This window comes from Lethenteron reissneri, chromosome 15, assembly GCF_015708825.2.
Source record: "Lethenteron reissneri isolate LAM-NWPU_2019-01 chromosome 15, ASM1570882v1, whole genome shotgun sequence".
NCBI lineage: Eukaryota > Metazoa > Chordata > Hyperoartia > Petromyzontiformes > Petromyzontidae > Lethenteron > Lethenteron reissneri.
The window spans coordinates 10174734-10190639 of NC_083793.1; the positions used below are offsets into that span (position 1 = coordinate 10174734).

Below are 15906 nucleotides of genomic sequence, written 5' to 3' on the forward strand. Positions count from 1 at the left end.
ATTTCCGCGATGCCCACCCTCACACCTGCACGCCGACCGATTTAGTTGTTACATTTCCACGGTGGTCCTACTCCCAGCTGTGTCTTTCCCTCCTTTGACTGCCGCTCCGTCATTAGTCTCGACTATCGGCCATCGCCCCTCGGAGCATCCCTCGTCATCGCTCCAAGTCACACAAGCCCCTTCTGGACCGTTGCGCTTAACCTTAAACAATGATGAAGCCTGAACAGCTGAATGGAGTTCAAAAGAACTCACAAACAAACACCTAGTTGTGAAAGACCCAACGCAGAAGATCCCTGGGTTTGATTTTCCCCGAAGCTCATGGTCCACCCTAAACCACATCTGCACAAACCATGGCAGATGCGGATACCCGTTTCACAAATGGAAAATTTGAAACTCTCCAGGAGTGTGCGACTGCGGTCATCCAGAACAGACCGTACAACGTGTAACGACGCAATGCCCGATCCACAAATATGAAGGTGGACATCACGGCGGTACACTCCTCTGCTCCTGACGCGGCTATCTGGCTTGACCACCTGAATATGAAATTCTAGTTATTGCTCTGCATCTACATTATCAGCCGTACGAAAGAATAATTGACCCCTTATAGCGACACATCCTGCCTAAGCCCACTGACTTTTATTATGCCCACAAGATGTCAATAACTTGCTCGCATTCTCTCATCCGTTTGTTCCTCTTTCTGTCCCCGAGGCTAGCTAGCATGGCCAACGACGTGGTGATGTGTCCACCCCACACCTGACCACCTTTGTCTCCCCACTGTACACAACCACCACGTCAGGTACTCGTCTCAGTCGACCTAGGAGAGGCTGTGAACAGTTTTGAATGCCACTTGGCTCGGAATTGAACCCAGGCCACGATGTTCATAGGGCACTGTGTGGACAACAGCACTTCTGCTCCCCCATACCACACACAAAGACAAAGATTCCCCATATAGCCATACAGACTGTTGGGGCAAGTGTCGTTCGTAGGCAACTATGAAGGCCGGCACGGTGCAGAGGGGGTGGTGTGGCAAGGCCATGCCCACTGCCGTTGTCACCTCGGTGGCTATCTTTCAACACCGCACCAGGTACTCATTTGAGGCTGTGTCAACCTAGGGGAGGCCCAGAACCGCTTCAGATATCCGTCACCGACGTCGGTCGTGAGCGGAAATCGAACTCGGGCCAGCGGGTTCGAGGCGCAGCGCGCCAACCACTACACCACCGCTCCTCTCCGCACGGCCGGACACACAAACTGCTCAAATTACCCACAAGCACCCACCCCCACATCGACACGCCAACACCAGAGACACCCAGACGCACGGCTACTGCATGTGGAATAAACAGACCAAGACCCCCCCCCCACCGCCCGCCACCTATTTGTGCAGACTGTAGGAACAAGTGCAGTTAGCGAGCAACAGCTAATTACAACGGCACATGGCACGCGGGGTGATGTTGCGGCCAGCCACAAACACCCCCAAGCTTCCTTGGGTGCACAGCGTTGATGCCGACCACAGCACCACATCAGATACAAAGACGCAAATACTCTCACACAGAAACACCAAAGATCCCCCGTATAGCCTTTAACAGACTCTTGGGACAAGTGCTATGAAGTCCAGCACGGTGTACGAAGGGGTGGATGGCCAGCACCACTCCCGGCCGTGTTTGTTTCCCCCGTGCTGATGTTTTACACATTGCATTCGTTTAGTGGAGGCCCAGAACCGGTTCAGAAAAAAGTCACTGGTGTTGCTAGCAGTGAGTGGGAATCGAACCCGGGAGTTGGGTTCATAGTGCAGCGCACTAACCGCTCTGCTACTGCTCCCCACTCACAAAGACAAAGATCCCCCGTATAGCCTTAACCGACTGTAGGGGCAAGTGCTGTTAGCGAGCACCTATAAAGGCCGGCACGGCACACGAGGGGGTGGGTGGACAACACCACTCCCGGCCGTCTTTGTCTCCCTCGTGGCGATGTTTACACATCGCACCAGGTACTCATTTGAGGCTGAGTCGACCTAGGGGATGTCCAAGACCGATTCAGATAATCGTCACCAGTGTTGGCCGTGAGCGGGAATCGAACCCGTGTCGCCGGGTTCATAGCGCAGCGCGCTAACCGCTGCACTACCGCTCCCCACGCACACACGCACTCTCTCAGACACTCTCACACACACTCTCTCACATACTCTCACACACACTCTCTCACACACACACACCCGTAAGGCCATGACCAAGCTCCGGCGACAGCGCCACTCGTGTTGTGCACAGCTAATAACTGAACGAGGATTGCATCACTCCCACAGACGACACCACGTGCACACCCACACAACATCCCCGCTTAGTCACGCAGACAGCGGAGGCAAGTGCGCACGTTAGTGAGCACCTATAAAAGCCACCATGATGGAGCAAGTGGTGGCGTAATCATGAGAGCAGCATCCTTTGTCTCTCCGGAGGCGATGTTTCACACGCCGCGTTGGGCACTCATTTCGAGGCCGAGTTGACCCAGGGGAGACCCGGAGCAGGTTCAGATGCCACTCGCCACTGGTGGTATCCATGGCTGGGAATCGAACACGGTTCACCCAGTTCACAGCATGGCGTGTAAACCGTTACACTACCGCGTTAAGAGACTTTTGGGGGCAAGTTCTGTTCGCAAGAACCTTTGATGTCTGACGCAACAAGCGAGGGGGTGGGTGGCCAGCACCACGCCCGGCCACCTTTGTGTGCCCAGTGGAGATGTTTACGCACGGTACCAGGTACTCATTTGAGGCCCAATCGACCCAGGGGGATGCCCAGGAACGGTTCAGATAATCGTCACCGACGTTGACCGTGAGCGGTAATCGAGCTCGGATGAGTGGGTTCGTGGCGCGCTGCGCCAATCACTGCGCCACCGCTCCCCCGCGACATGTCACAAACACACACGCGCGCGCGCACGGTTGTTGTCACGCCCGCGGCGTGCGCAAGGGGCGAACACGCGCGGCCGCACCCCTTGGCGTCCTCGGCACAACTCAAACCCGGCCCCTCCCGCGGAGCGATCGCCGTCTCCAACATCCGCGGGTCCAAGGGCCACGTGGCGGGCGGGGGAGGGAGCGGGTCGCGACAGGGGGAGCAGGGAGCAGGGTTCAAGCCGCCTCCGAGAGGTGGCTACGAAGGGGGCCGGGTATGGATTCAGCCCCGGGAAGGGTGCGTGAGCTGCAAGATCCTCGTCCTTGCGTTCACACCGCGTCGTCGGCCCTGCCTCTCCTCCCGCCCTCTGCAACGTTATCCACGCCTGATGTCCCAGCCCTCTCCCCGCACTCCTTCGGCTCCACAGACCCTGGCCCCCTTCTTGCTCCAAAGAGCCACTGCCCCACCGGTCGGTGGCCACGCTTGAATCCACCATGGCCCCATCCTCTGAAAATTCACCTGCGTGCCCTCCCTCCACCGCCTCCCTTTTCAAAACCTTCCTCTCAAAACTCCGAGCCTTCAAACCCCCTTAATTGCTTCTTTTCATCCCTTCCCTTGCTCGCTCGCCTCCCTCCCATGCCCGCCCGTTTCCTGCTGTGTATTTCTTGCACGCTGAGATGTTGTTTTCCACGTGTGCATTACAAATGTGTCCTGCCCGTTTGCTTTTGCTCTCGCCGTACTGGACGCAGTCGTGTATCGCCGCCGCTCAGCCAATCAGCTCAAGACTCTGAACGCAAAGCATCTTGCAAATTAAGGGGTGGCTTCGCTAGGCACGTCCCACGTGTGTGCTCGGTGTCAGTTACCGTGGTTAAGAATCAGGGCCACCGAGTCGGATCAAGCACGGCAACCACCGACATTACGGACACGTGGCCCGGGGGTCAATGTGATGGAAGCAGTAGTGGAAGGTGCTCGGGGGGGGGGGGAGGGAGACCGCGATTGGACTCGACGCCACTTGTCAAACTCTGGGCCGCAGCGACAGACAGAGAAGCGCAGAGAGACCCGGCGAGGAGACAACGGACGATAGAAAAACTCGTGCCCTGTCCGACGCGAATCGATTGGCATATTTGCCCACGTGAGAACTTGATTTGAATGGCTCTATCGGGTGGTGGAGGGTTAGAGTTACAATTTGCGTGATACCTACACTATGATCTAACCTAAAATAAACTAATTATGAATCCAAATAATGGTCGTGAGAGCACCGCCTATTTGTCTCCACAATACTGATGTTTATCCACTGCACCCAGTACTCATCTGAGGCCAAGTCGACCTCGGGGAGGCTCACGACTGCTTGAGATAATCATTACTGGTGTTGGTGGCCGTGAGCGGGAATCGAACTCGGTCCGCAAAATGAGAAGCGCGGCGCACTAACCGCTACACTACCGCTCCCCATAGATGCACACACACACACGGAGAACACACACGTACGCGCACACGCACAGACACGCACGCAAGCCGACGGATTGATCGGCGGGTGTGCAGAGTGGAACGAGCGATGCGGCCGCGGGCAAATTCCTGCAGTGAAAGTGCGCAAGGCGTGCAGAGGTGTGCACGCACACACACGAGGGAGCCATGGGTGAACTGGAGCTCACCAGACGCTCCTCTCCCCTCCCCCACCCGTGCATTCCTCCTGCTCCTGCTACCTGTCGGGCCAGGGCAGGCGGAGAGACTCCCTTGCCACTGCTATGTGCACCTAGGGCGCCCTCGCCGTGCTCAGGGTATCGGTCTCATCTTGACGCACGCGCTATTATGTGACGGGTTCTTTTTTTTTTCACACGCCTTTCCAAATGAACGTCGAACGCGTTCGTGCATTATAGCACTGCAACGTCCGTCCATAACGAGGTGGGGGGGGGGGGGGTAGGCGAGGGGGGTGGAGGGTGCAGAATAATTATCGTAAACTTGATCCAAGATGAACGCACGTTTGCGGTATAAAGTTGCGTTTTTATCCATCGGTGATTTAGCGAAATGAAAACCGTCTGCGTCCATCCAAAGGTTTCCCACACCTTGGGTCACGTGTACCTGCTTGCTTCTGTACCTGCGCGGCTATGAGGCTACGTGGCTACGTGGCTACGTTTGCTACGTACGCCCAGGGCACCTGTGGCAATGTGGGGCCCTTGGGTATTCCTCTAATCTTGACTTATCCACTGTGATGTTTAACGATTTAAAAATTGGTTTAAAAAGACTGGTTGCATTAACTCTGCCCGTAAGGGCCTGGGGTGGGGTTAGGGCCCACTATCACCCCATGTTGTGTTGCTAATAGGGACTTACCCGAGATAAAACTGGACACGCTGATCAAAGGGTTTCCTAAAACTTGGAGACTCAAACCAAAGCAAAAAAGGAATTATGGCAAATATGACAAATATGTTTCGCCCCAAAATCTCTCCATCAGCTCCTGTACCGCTGATTAAAACGCTGAACAAACTCACGGTGGAAAGAGTTACATAGTCCAGACATGTGCGCACGACTTTTTCCCTACCTTCGCATCGATTCAAAAGAACTGAAATATGGGAAGCTCGGTTGGCATGGGGGGACAACCGCCAAAGTCTCCTCCTCCCGCCCTCCCTCCCCTCCCAGCACCCACGGTGCGGCCAGCACCACGCCCGGCCACCCCAACCATTAAATAGGTGCTCGCTGACAGTAGCAGGTGCTCGCTAACGGTAATCTTTGTCTCACCGTTCTGGTAGGAATGCGGGCACGAGTTTGCTTACGCGTTTTTATTCTAACGAGTGTTTGTTTTAGCAGGAACCGTCCCGCCGCTGTTTCAGTGATGCGTCTTTGGCTTCGTGCTAGCTTTAAAAAAAAAAGACCTCAACATACAGAAGCGTTAAGAAATCCGGCTTCAAGGTGAACACGCTGTTTACACAGAACACACTCAGATGTTCTAAAGACACTCTGGGTCAAAGATTAACACGCTAAGAGAGAATATATTGCCACGACAAAAAACAAGCCCAGAAAAATTCTTCCAAGAATGTGTTTAAATATTAACGCTGTCATCCCGGCATGTGTGCCGCTCACTGGAAGCCCAAACCACGATCGCAAGCCGGTGATCCCCCCCCCCACACAACCCCAAAAGCTACCCTCTTGTGCTCCCTGAGGTTGAGTCCCGGGGCAGGGCAGGGCGGTCCAAGAGGGGAGAGGGCCTGGGTTTTGTCCCTGTGCTGGGTGCTCGGAAGTATGCAGCGGTTAAGCAGGCTTGAGCCTAAAAAGTACTTGGGTGGATGATCGCGGCGCGTAACGGGTGTTATAGGCTGCTGCGAGGCTACGTTATCAGCAGAGGGCAGAGTGGTAAAATCCATTCCATTGTCAATGCTCCCCCCGCCTTCCCCTAGCCGCACTGACCGGCATGGTGAAGTATGGTCGAGGAGCCCCCTGCACACCACACGGCGTGGGGAGGTCCTCACGCAGCAGTGGGTCAACATAGGGGTTGTACGTGTATGTACGTTTGTATGTATGGGTTGCGTGGGCCATGTTGGGCAAGAGAAATGGGACCGTGTTGTGAAGTGCGTGGGGATGATGGCCGCGGCTCTACTCCAGCGAAAGAACCTTGCCGAGGTCGCCGGGTTCCTCAGGGGTCAGAGCACCGAGCCTGGGTTCAAATCTGGGTTTCAGCCGCCCGTGATTAAACCGGGTTCGCAAGTGCAGTGAATCGATGGTCTCGACCCCGGTCACCGGTGACTGCACAAACAAAAAAATCCCACAAAAAATCACACCATTGGTTCAACCCTTTCCAGCTGCGATGACGTACGTGTACATCATGAAAATGAAACAGGAATAAAAAAAAGTTTACTTATCGGTACCGAGGCTCCCACAAGGCCATGTGGGCAGGGTGTATGGCATGTACGTATGTATGTTGAACTTCTTTCGCACAGTACGTAGCCAACCGCGCTAATCAAGGTGGGGGCACAGTTTGGTGCTACGGTTCTCTGTGGTGAGTACAATGTCTTTAAAAACAACGGCGATATGCCTCTCTAAATAAAAAAAAACGCCGAACCCGCTTGCGCGTTCCGAGATTCAGCGATGAACGGGATCCCACCCTGCAACTTGCAGACGTCTCGGAATGGGGAAGGGCTTTAGTTTAACTTCAGCTCTGAGAATTTAAAATATTAGTTTGAACGTCAAGCGATTAACCAGTTACTGTCGTATGGCAGTGCGGGTGCGAAAGTGCGGCCCTCCAATGTGTGGACCAGAGGTCACTGAGAGGCAAATCTGCTTTCACGGAGCGTCCTCCAACACCAAGGGCTACGCAGCCCCGCTCGACTTCCCCGTGGATTCTCCACCTTGCGGTGAAGTAACCATGACGCCAAGAGCACGATCACGCATACGCCTGGATTCTTTAACGCTTCCCAGCGTGCGCTTGTCCTCGGAAGCCTTGAATTAGTGATGATAATGGTGGCACTTGCGCAAAGTTAGGAGGAAGCGCCAAGTCAGTTGGCGTTGATTTGTGCCTCAAAGATTTGAGTCATTTTGATCAATGTGGCTTGCTTCCTACAGGCCGATTCCATACCGTGACTGCACCAACATAGAAACGTTCCCATTGGTTCATCCTTACAAGAGTGACTGTGACCCCCACTTTTCAGACCAATGGACGGACAGAAAAATACTTTCAACCTTCGGTGGCGATCGGAGACCAAAGCCATCACAGCTCCCCCAATCACCGAGCGACCCACAAACCCCTCTCCGCGAGAGGCAGGCACCAATCCCCACACCCGCTCCCACTCCCCACGCCCCCACCACCTCAATTCATCCGTGCGAGCAGCAAAGCGAGCACGCGGAACCCTTACTAATGAGCTCCATGCAGCTCAATGGAGCTGCCCGGCATAATGAAGAGAGCACGGTGACAAAGGGAACAATGGGAAGAAAGAAGGGCGGGGAAAAAAATTGAAACATGGAGCAATTTACTGCATTAGCTCGGCTCGCCGTGGCGGCAGTGAAGCGACGCAGGGCAGCCGGGGGTGCCTGGGGGTGGACGAGTTTTCTCGTGTTCGCAACCTCGCACCGACAGCTGTCTCCAGGAGCTCGGCTCAGTCGCGTCTGACTAACCTACAGGCCGAGCTCTCATACGACGATCGCTAACGGCGTCGACGTCAGCGTCGACGTCATGAACGGCCGTCTACTTTGTGGGAAGTCGGCAGTGGCCGTCGTATGTAGAGATACAAGCCCCCGCCTCGAGTTCCATCAACGGGCTCAGCATGGAGACACTCTGACACATCGTCGTCCATGATCTATCCGCTACTGCAAAAGGACTCCGCAGTCCGCTGCCATTGTTCACCGTCGCGAGATGATTTCGACGCTCGGTCTCCATCGTGGATTATCTCTCTGGCGAGTTCCCTCCTTGGGCTGCCACCGCGTCCTTCGTCTCGCTCGAACACCATCCACATCCCCTCCATGCCATGCGTCCCGGCCCGAGCCCACCTACTTTGTTTTGATGGTCACAATGGAGTCTCTAGCTTGCGTATATTCTCTAACACACGTGTTCGTCTCCCTGTCTCTCAGAGGATGAATGGGTTGAGTCAAGCCTCAACGAGGATTTGAACTTTGTGACCTTCCTGGTTGTTAGTTGCTCGCTCTACCGCTGAGCCACCTGGCCGGTTTATGTGCTATGAGATAGCCCTCTTAATCCCCCCCTCCCCCATGCAATATCAAAGCGGCCAAGTGGCTTTTCACACAACTTGCTCTGCCATTGCTTGAGGGTAGCTGGGCATGCGGGATCGTTGTGCGAGTGCGACGGTGCGGGTGCTGTGATGCGAGCGCGGTTGTGCGACGCGGGCCCTGACCATGAGGTGGCTGATGATGCAGTACTGCTGTGGCGCAGTCATGCCGCACGTGGACGTGGCGGAGAGGCGGTCCTCGCGGCCCAGGAGAAGGTCTCCCGTCGCCGGGTGGCAGCTGCCCTCCGTGCAGCTCGTGGGCAGGTCTGGTTGCTGCCCCCGCGCCAGGCTACACATGCCTGCCCCTACGTGCATACGAACACATGTATTCATTGAAAATAGGAGATAGCATTACGATTGCCGCGATAGAAATTATCATGGTAGGATGGTGCGATGTCATTTTGCACAATACAATGACGCGACAGAATCTTTCGTCGTGCGATATAATTTTCCACGGTCCGTCCGCTATAATTCTACGTGATTTTTCACGCTGAAGTAATAAAAATTCGAATTTTTCCACCTGCAAAATATAAATGTTCACGATGCGACAACGACCGCGGTAATCTAGCTTCCCGCAAACTACTGTGGTCGCATTTCACAGTTGTCGTTTTGTTTGTCCGCACCAGCTTTGTGCTCCGCCGTACTTCCAGTGCAAAAAGAAAAAAGTTTACTTCAGAGCCCTTCAATGCGGCTTCTGGGAGGTGGGGAGCGAGGGGCGGAGCGAGGGGCGGGAGCGTGAGAAAGCGCCGCTTGTGTCACGTCAAGTTCCGTCCTTTGCTCGGTCGCTCGGACAATGCGCTCCCCCTCGAGACGGTGGCTGCGCCCCTCGACTCTCCAGGCAACCACGAGCGCAGCTCCAAGTATCCCGGGCTCGCTCGCTCACTCGCAGTCTCTCCCCATTGTCAGATCCTCTCCTCTCCCCACCTCTTACAAGCCCATGCCTTTAGTTCATCTGTCTCATCTCCCTCTTCCTCTCCCTCTCCTCCTTCTCTCTGCCTGTCCTGTCTACGCTACCTACGTCTGTACTGTTTCTCGGTCAATTGGTCCGTCTGTTTACATCTGTCCCGTCTCGATCTGTCCTGTCTATCCACCCATTTGTTAGTCAATTATTCTGCCTGTCCATTTGTCTTCTGTCTGTCCGTCAATCAATTGGCAGGCATATCTATCTGTCCATCTGTATCTGCCTGTCGTGTGTCATGTTCTTCACCCTGTCGCTCTGTCACTCTGTCACTCTGCCTGCCAGTCTGTCGCGTCTGTGCATCTGGTCCTTCTCCGTCCACGTTTGTCCATTTGCCTGTCCATCCATCCGTCCGTACATCTGTCTGTGCATTCCGTCCACCCGTACGTCGACATGTTCACCAGTGGGCTCCCTCCACGTTCCGCTTTCCGCATGCCCGCATGTCCCCTGCGCCCCGACCCCCCCCCCCCCCCCCATTCACCGATCACGAGAGTTCGCCAGCTTCTCCTCTCGGTCGCGACGCAGACAAAGCCGAGCCGAGCACAAAGAGACCGGCTCGCACACTCACAGCACCTCGCCGGACCTGGGGTCATGTACCATTGTGATTGCGTCGTTCGTAATGAATTGCAGTCTCAATGTAATTGTAATTTCACGTAACAATACCGCTGCTGTAATTGTCATTTATTTTTCTGGTGGGGGAGGGGGGGGGAGTTGTATCCCGATTGCGCAATCGGCGTCGCGAGATGACGAAGCCGTTCGGACCCTTCGTGTTATTGAGAAGGGCCTAGGAAGTGGATACCACAGAGCTACCTCTGAGATGCCTTCATGTGACCTCTGGTAGATACAGGAAAGTTCCGTATTTTCCCCTCCCGCTCTACCATGTGAGGGTAACGTTCGTCACGCCTGACAAAACTGATATTTTATTTCTCAGAGCTGGAAAGGAGCATCATCATTTTTAGACTAAAATGTTATGGACTTATAAACCTTACGAGTGCCATTTGTGTCCTTTACAAACTAGGGTCGCACTTTCCCACACACTCTGCCATGAGACTGTTCGTAACAAGACAGTAAAGATTGACATTTTTACTTCTCAGAGCTGAATTTATGGCCAAGTTAAGCACAAAACCACATTTTATTGTAGATGTTTTGTGCAGTCTTTGGTGGCTCAAGCTCAAGACCAGCGAAATGTATTACACTTGAGAACCTAGTTAGATCACAGGATTCGAAACTAGGATCTCAGCGGTAACGGCTCAGAGCTCTGACCTCTGAACCACCCGGCTATCTGCCTATCTGTAAGTGCAAATTGCACTTGTCCACAAGCCTGGCACCTCTCGCTCCTTGAACCAGTCTCCGATATCGGGTTCTGGCTTCAGCCGCCTCTGCTGCGGCCAGATTTGTTCACAGCTCAGCGCTCCCGGGGTTTGATCTCAAGCAGACATCGCCGCCGCATATCTCCCCACGTAGCACCGCACCTCCCTTCTTATCTACGCATGGACACAGGTGCCTGCCTTCGGATAACAGCTCCCAGAGATGTGATTTTGCTTTATCCACCAGGTGCCTGCAGTGATCAATGCCGCAAGGGTGGCTATGCCAAGACGTGAATGGTCGTAGTTGCCGAGCTTTGGCCTGGCTCGTGTTTAATGTTGTGTTGCCAAAACATGCGGCGCGGTATTTGTGTATTTATTACACTGTGTTGTCGGGGAGGTTGTTAAGCCGATGTGTTTGTGTGCACGTTCCATCCCATGCTCACAACGCATCGGGTAAATGATAAAGGCTCAGCCCTGCAATTCCTTGCTCATGCCAGAGCTGTTGGAAGTGCCTCCACTGGAGGTCGCATTGGAGAGTCCCTTCAGATAGGGTAGTTTTGGCCTACTATTCCACGCTGGCCAGACGTCGTGGAATTCGTGAGAGCACCCACAATTTACCCCACTCCGCTAGACCTGCCGATCAAAATCTGGTGCACCATTAACACCACGAGTAGACGGATTTAAGAAACTACCCCTCGATTTCTGCATTGCAAGCCTGGTGTGCCAAGATCACACCGTCGGCAGGTATCCCAGGGAATCGAGTAAAGCACCTCGTAAATTCCTACGGAGGGTGGAGGCTCGTGCAAATGTTTGCTCATAGGTTCACGAGTCGGCTTGTAACGCTTTAATGAACGAGCAAATAATTTGAAAAATCACAGGCTGCATGAAGCCTCTCGTCTCTGCTCACCAAGAGTGTGGTGCGATACTCGGGGTTTAATCACCGGCTCGCTTGCCAAATAAACACAATCTGACTCGAACCCCGTGATCCCAACTTTGACCCTAATTATGACCCCGAACTCTGACCCTCTTCCTGACCCTTTACTCAGAGCCCAGCCTTGAGCTGCACACACCAGTTGGGGGGGCGTCTTGTATCGCCTGCCGCACACAGAAATGTCCGATTATGACGGAAACAACAACACTGTTGTGTCTGTCCGTCCATAACCCTTGTCACGCGCATAATCTCAGATTATCATTGCTGCTGCCACCGTGACCCCGTGCCAGCCAGAGAAATGCTGTGGTTCTTTAGCCCCCAAACATTGGAAACCACAACATTATTTTTTTAAAATACTGAGTTGGCAGCGGTGGACGAGCACAAATTAAACAAAAACTCAACGCGAACTTGCACGCATGTTCCCTCCTTTGAGATGTTAACATCTCGCCATGGTGGCGAGATGTTAACTACCTCGCCAGGTATACAGGAGGTCGTGGGTTTATTCCCAACCATGATGATGCCTGTATTTTTGGAGTTTGCATGTTCTCCTTGTGGTCACGTGGATATTTCTCTGGGTCCTCTAGTTTTTTCCCTCCAGATTTAAGTATTTGACGGCTATACATTTTCACCTGATAAGCCACTCCGTTGAGCTATCATTTGTTGCCAGGTCGCTTCTGAATAAAGAGCTATACAGCTCAGTGGGCCTTACCTGGTAAAATAAAACGTTTTAGTTTAGTTTTCGGCTGCAATTCCATCGTCAGACTCAATGAAGACCCACCATCCCTTCTAGCGACATGTCCTGCATAAGCTCACTTGCTTTTCATCACTCAACACAAAGTGCGTTCCTCTATCTGTCACTCGGTGAAATTCCGAGCGTGCACCTTTCCACCTTTGCGCGCTTTGACAGATTTCATTCCATTTTTTCAGCCAATGTCCACATTTTTGATCCGTGCCACCGCAGGGCGGTACCTCGTCTTCTCCCTCTCGGCAATCCCCCTCGTATCCGAGTACGACGACCACTCCAGCATCGCAGATAGAGATTCCAGCACTGATCGCGGGGGCGACGGGCGGACATGAAGCTCACCGCTCGCTCACGCGCCGACGAGTCCGAGGGGTGGCTCACGAGGCCCGTGCCCTGGGCCGGCCATACTCGCCCACCGCAACTGCATTGGGCGCGTGCAGCAGCAGCAGCAGATGGCAGCAGCAGCAGGTGACAGCAGTAGCAGCAGCAGCAGCAAGACGTTTCCTTCTCAGCTGCCGCCCCCTCGCCCCTTCCTCAAAAGTTGCGGGGGATTCCCGGCCTTCAAGGCTGCGCTTCGCGCTCTGCGATCGGCAGCCAACTCTCTTCCCCCGCCGGCATCACTGATGGAGCCAGTGGGGTGGTGGGGTGGCACGTGCCCCCCCAATGATCTGATCTAAATCTCTAATTTCGATCGGATCATTGGAGATTATTAGTAATAAATCGGCATTTTGCGACCCCCACTGACACTGTGGAGCATATTATTACGTGCCAGGGACTCTATGAGATGATAGTTATAAGCGACTCACAGAATTGTGCGCAGTCGCGTATACAGCACACGACTTCCCTGAAGGCAAACACTTTCAGCGAGCGCGATGCTGATCACACAACGCGGTTCGAATTCGACCCTCGAATCGATGGCTGCGCCATCGCTGCACACGCGTCAAATAAAAAGCAAGGGACAAGTCCTTACTAACAACTCCTATAATTTTTCATTGCTGGAGGAGTTGCCCCCCCACTACCTAAAATCCTGGCTCCGCCATTGCCCGGCATCAGCGTTGATGGCATGGTTCCACACCTGCTTGCTTTCTCAAAGGTGTCCATACATCTCGACAGCATCTGACAATTCAGAGAGGTTTCTAGGTCCTCAAGTAACTTGGAAGATGAAAAAAAAATACCTAACTTGAACCCACGGTCACTCACTCGAGCACCTGAATTCTCCATAGAGGGTGGGTGCGGGGGGGGGGGGTGCAAAGGTGAGGCTTGGAGTAGAGCCGCGCTATTTGTTCATGAATCACCAAGACGAAGCGACCTGGAGGGCTAAGCTTCGAGCGCAGCGAGGTGCCAGGCACCGGGGCCAGGATCCTGGGGCTAAGTCAAACATTCCATGCCTGCTGCGGCGGCCAGGGGCGCACAGGAAAATCACGTGGAGGAGGTGGACGTGATAGCAGGGTGGGCGTGAGTGGGACAGAAGATATTCGGGGGGGGGGGGGGGATGATCAATCTCAATTGAAATTATCCTCCAATGAATTCCACGTGATTAATTCAACAATAATGCAATCTCATTCTAGAAGAAGTTTCATTTACATATTTAGAAATAAAACGTCCGTGTATGCTTTTGAATGATTGCACTCAGTCTTCAAGATCCTCTACGGACTCGCCCCTGCCCCTCTCATCTCACTCTACTCCCCTCCATGCACTCTCCTACCTGTCCCCTTTCATCGCACTCTACTCCCCTCCATGCACTCTCTTACCACTCCTCTCTCATCTCACTCTAATCCCTTTCGGACACTCTCCTTTCTCTCCCCTCTCATGTCACTCTACTCCCTTCTACGTACTATCCTACCTCTGGAACTCGCTTCAGCCACCTGTGCTCTTGGCTTCCATCTTCTGGCTACTTCACAGCCTAAGCCTATAACATCTGATATTGATAGGAGGCATTCTCCTGTCAAAGTACTTATCAGGCTCGATCCTGCTAAACTTGTGAGATCCTGCAAGATCGGGCACATTCCAGATAATTTGGTCGGAGGAAATGACTCACTGTTCCTTCTTGATGATAAATCTTTATTTGCATTTCATTCATATTGCGGTCTCCTCTCCCTCTCTTCTCTGTGACCCTCCCACACCCCCCCCCCCCCCACCTCTGAAATCATCCCCCGGAAAGTCAAGTCAATACGGCATGTCCCAATATTTGCACAACGACTTCAGATGTGGTGACATCCAGACGCCTGTTTACGTGAGATAACGGGGTGGTGGAGGAGTCTGCACAACGCGCTACGAGGAGGTGCGGCCAGGGGGGGGGGGGTGGTGGAAGGGGCGGGGGGGGTTACTCACACAGCAGGAGAGCTGCGGTGAGGGTGGGCGTCATGTCCGACGACGCCAGGAGCTGCCAACAGCTGAGCCAGGGCAGCAGACGGCTCTGAGCACGAGACACGGGAGACACGGGGCGAGGGACGTGAGACACGCCGACGAGAGACAATGGGGAATCACATGGGGCATGGAACATCGCAGTGGTGGTTTATTGCAAGATCTGAACTCAGGAGGCCATGTTGAGTCTCTGACCAGGGGTATTGGGCATTAGGCTGCCAATGATTACTGCTGCTGTGCGCTTATAATCCCAATTGAGTAATTTGCCAAAATGTGGACCCTGACGCCGGCACGCACAGTGGCCTTCCTCTTGCAAATGACGTCGTTGAGTGAAGCAGACGACGCACGTAGCGGTGTCGTCACGGTTATCACACAACTGCAGCAATGACCGGGGCGGCCGCTGGATTCGAACCATGAACCTCGGCAACGAGTGGCCAACGGGGCGTCCGCTCAGTGCCGAAAGGAAATGGGGAAGGGGGGGGTGCCCCGAGTAGAACTTATTTTGGGGGCCCCTATATGAATCCACGAAATCCTAGTGAGATGACGGAAGAGATATAGACAAGAGAAATGGATCGAGTGATATGTGAGAAATGCAGACCAAAATAGAGATGTCAATGAAATGAGAGAACAGAGACATTTATTGGCTGTTTTAAGTGAATCTGCGTCCCTTTGACTTTTTGGGGCCACGTGCTTTTGCTTTGGTGTACTTATGCCTACAGCTGCACGACTGCCTCTGTCCACCCAGTCGTATAAATTGTGTAAAAATCGTGGACACTGCCAAACTCTTCGAAGACGTATGGCCAAGTATGGAAAAGTAGGCTAAAATGTCCCTCTCTTGTAAAGAGATGTTTTTATCTCCAGAGCTACCAATTTAAAGTGGAGGCCCTTCCGCCAGCAGTGGCACGAGCAGGGTTGCTCTTTCGCCTCTATTACCACAGCATACTGCAGGGACACCATTGCTGTGCTACACCTGCTCCTCCTCAATGGGAAATGAAAGGCATGGCCACAGGAGTGCGTATGTGGGCATGC

General features: G+C 53.7%; 1 protein-coding gene across 1 annotated transcript in view; it reads right to left on the reverse strand.

The window, feature by feature from the left end:
- Positions 1-15906, reverse strand: part of LOC133342687 (laminin subunit beta-2-like) — a 68336-nt gene that overhangs the window by 42509 nt on the left and 9921 nt on the right. Inside the window, 2 exon segments of the mRNA XM_061552010.1 lie at positions 8702-8880; positions 14845-14929. Of these exon segments, the coding sequence (XP_061407994.1) occupies positions 8702-8880; positions 14845-14878 (213 nt within the window). The 5' untranslated portion in view covers positions 14879-14929.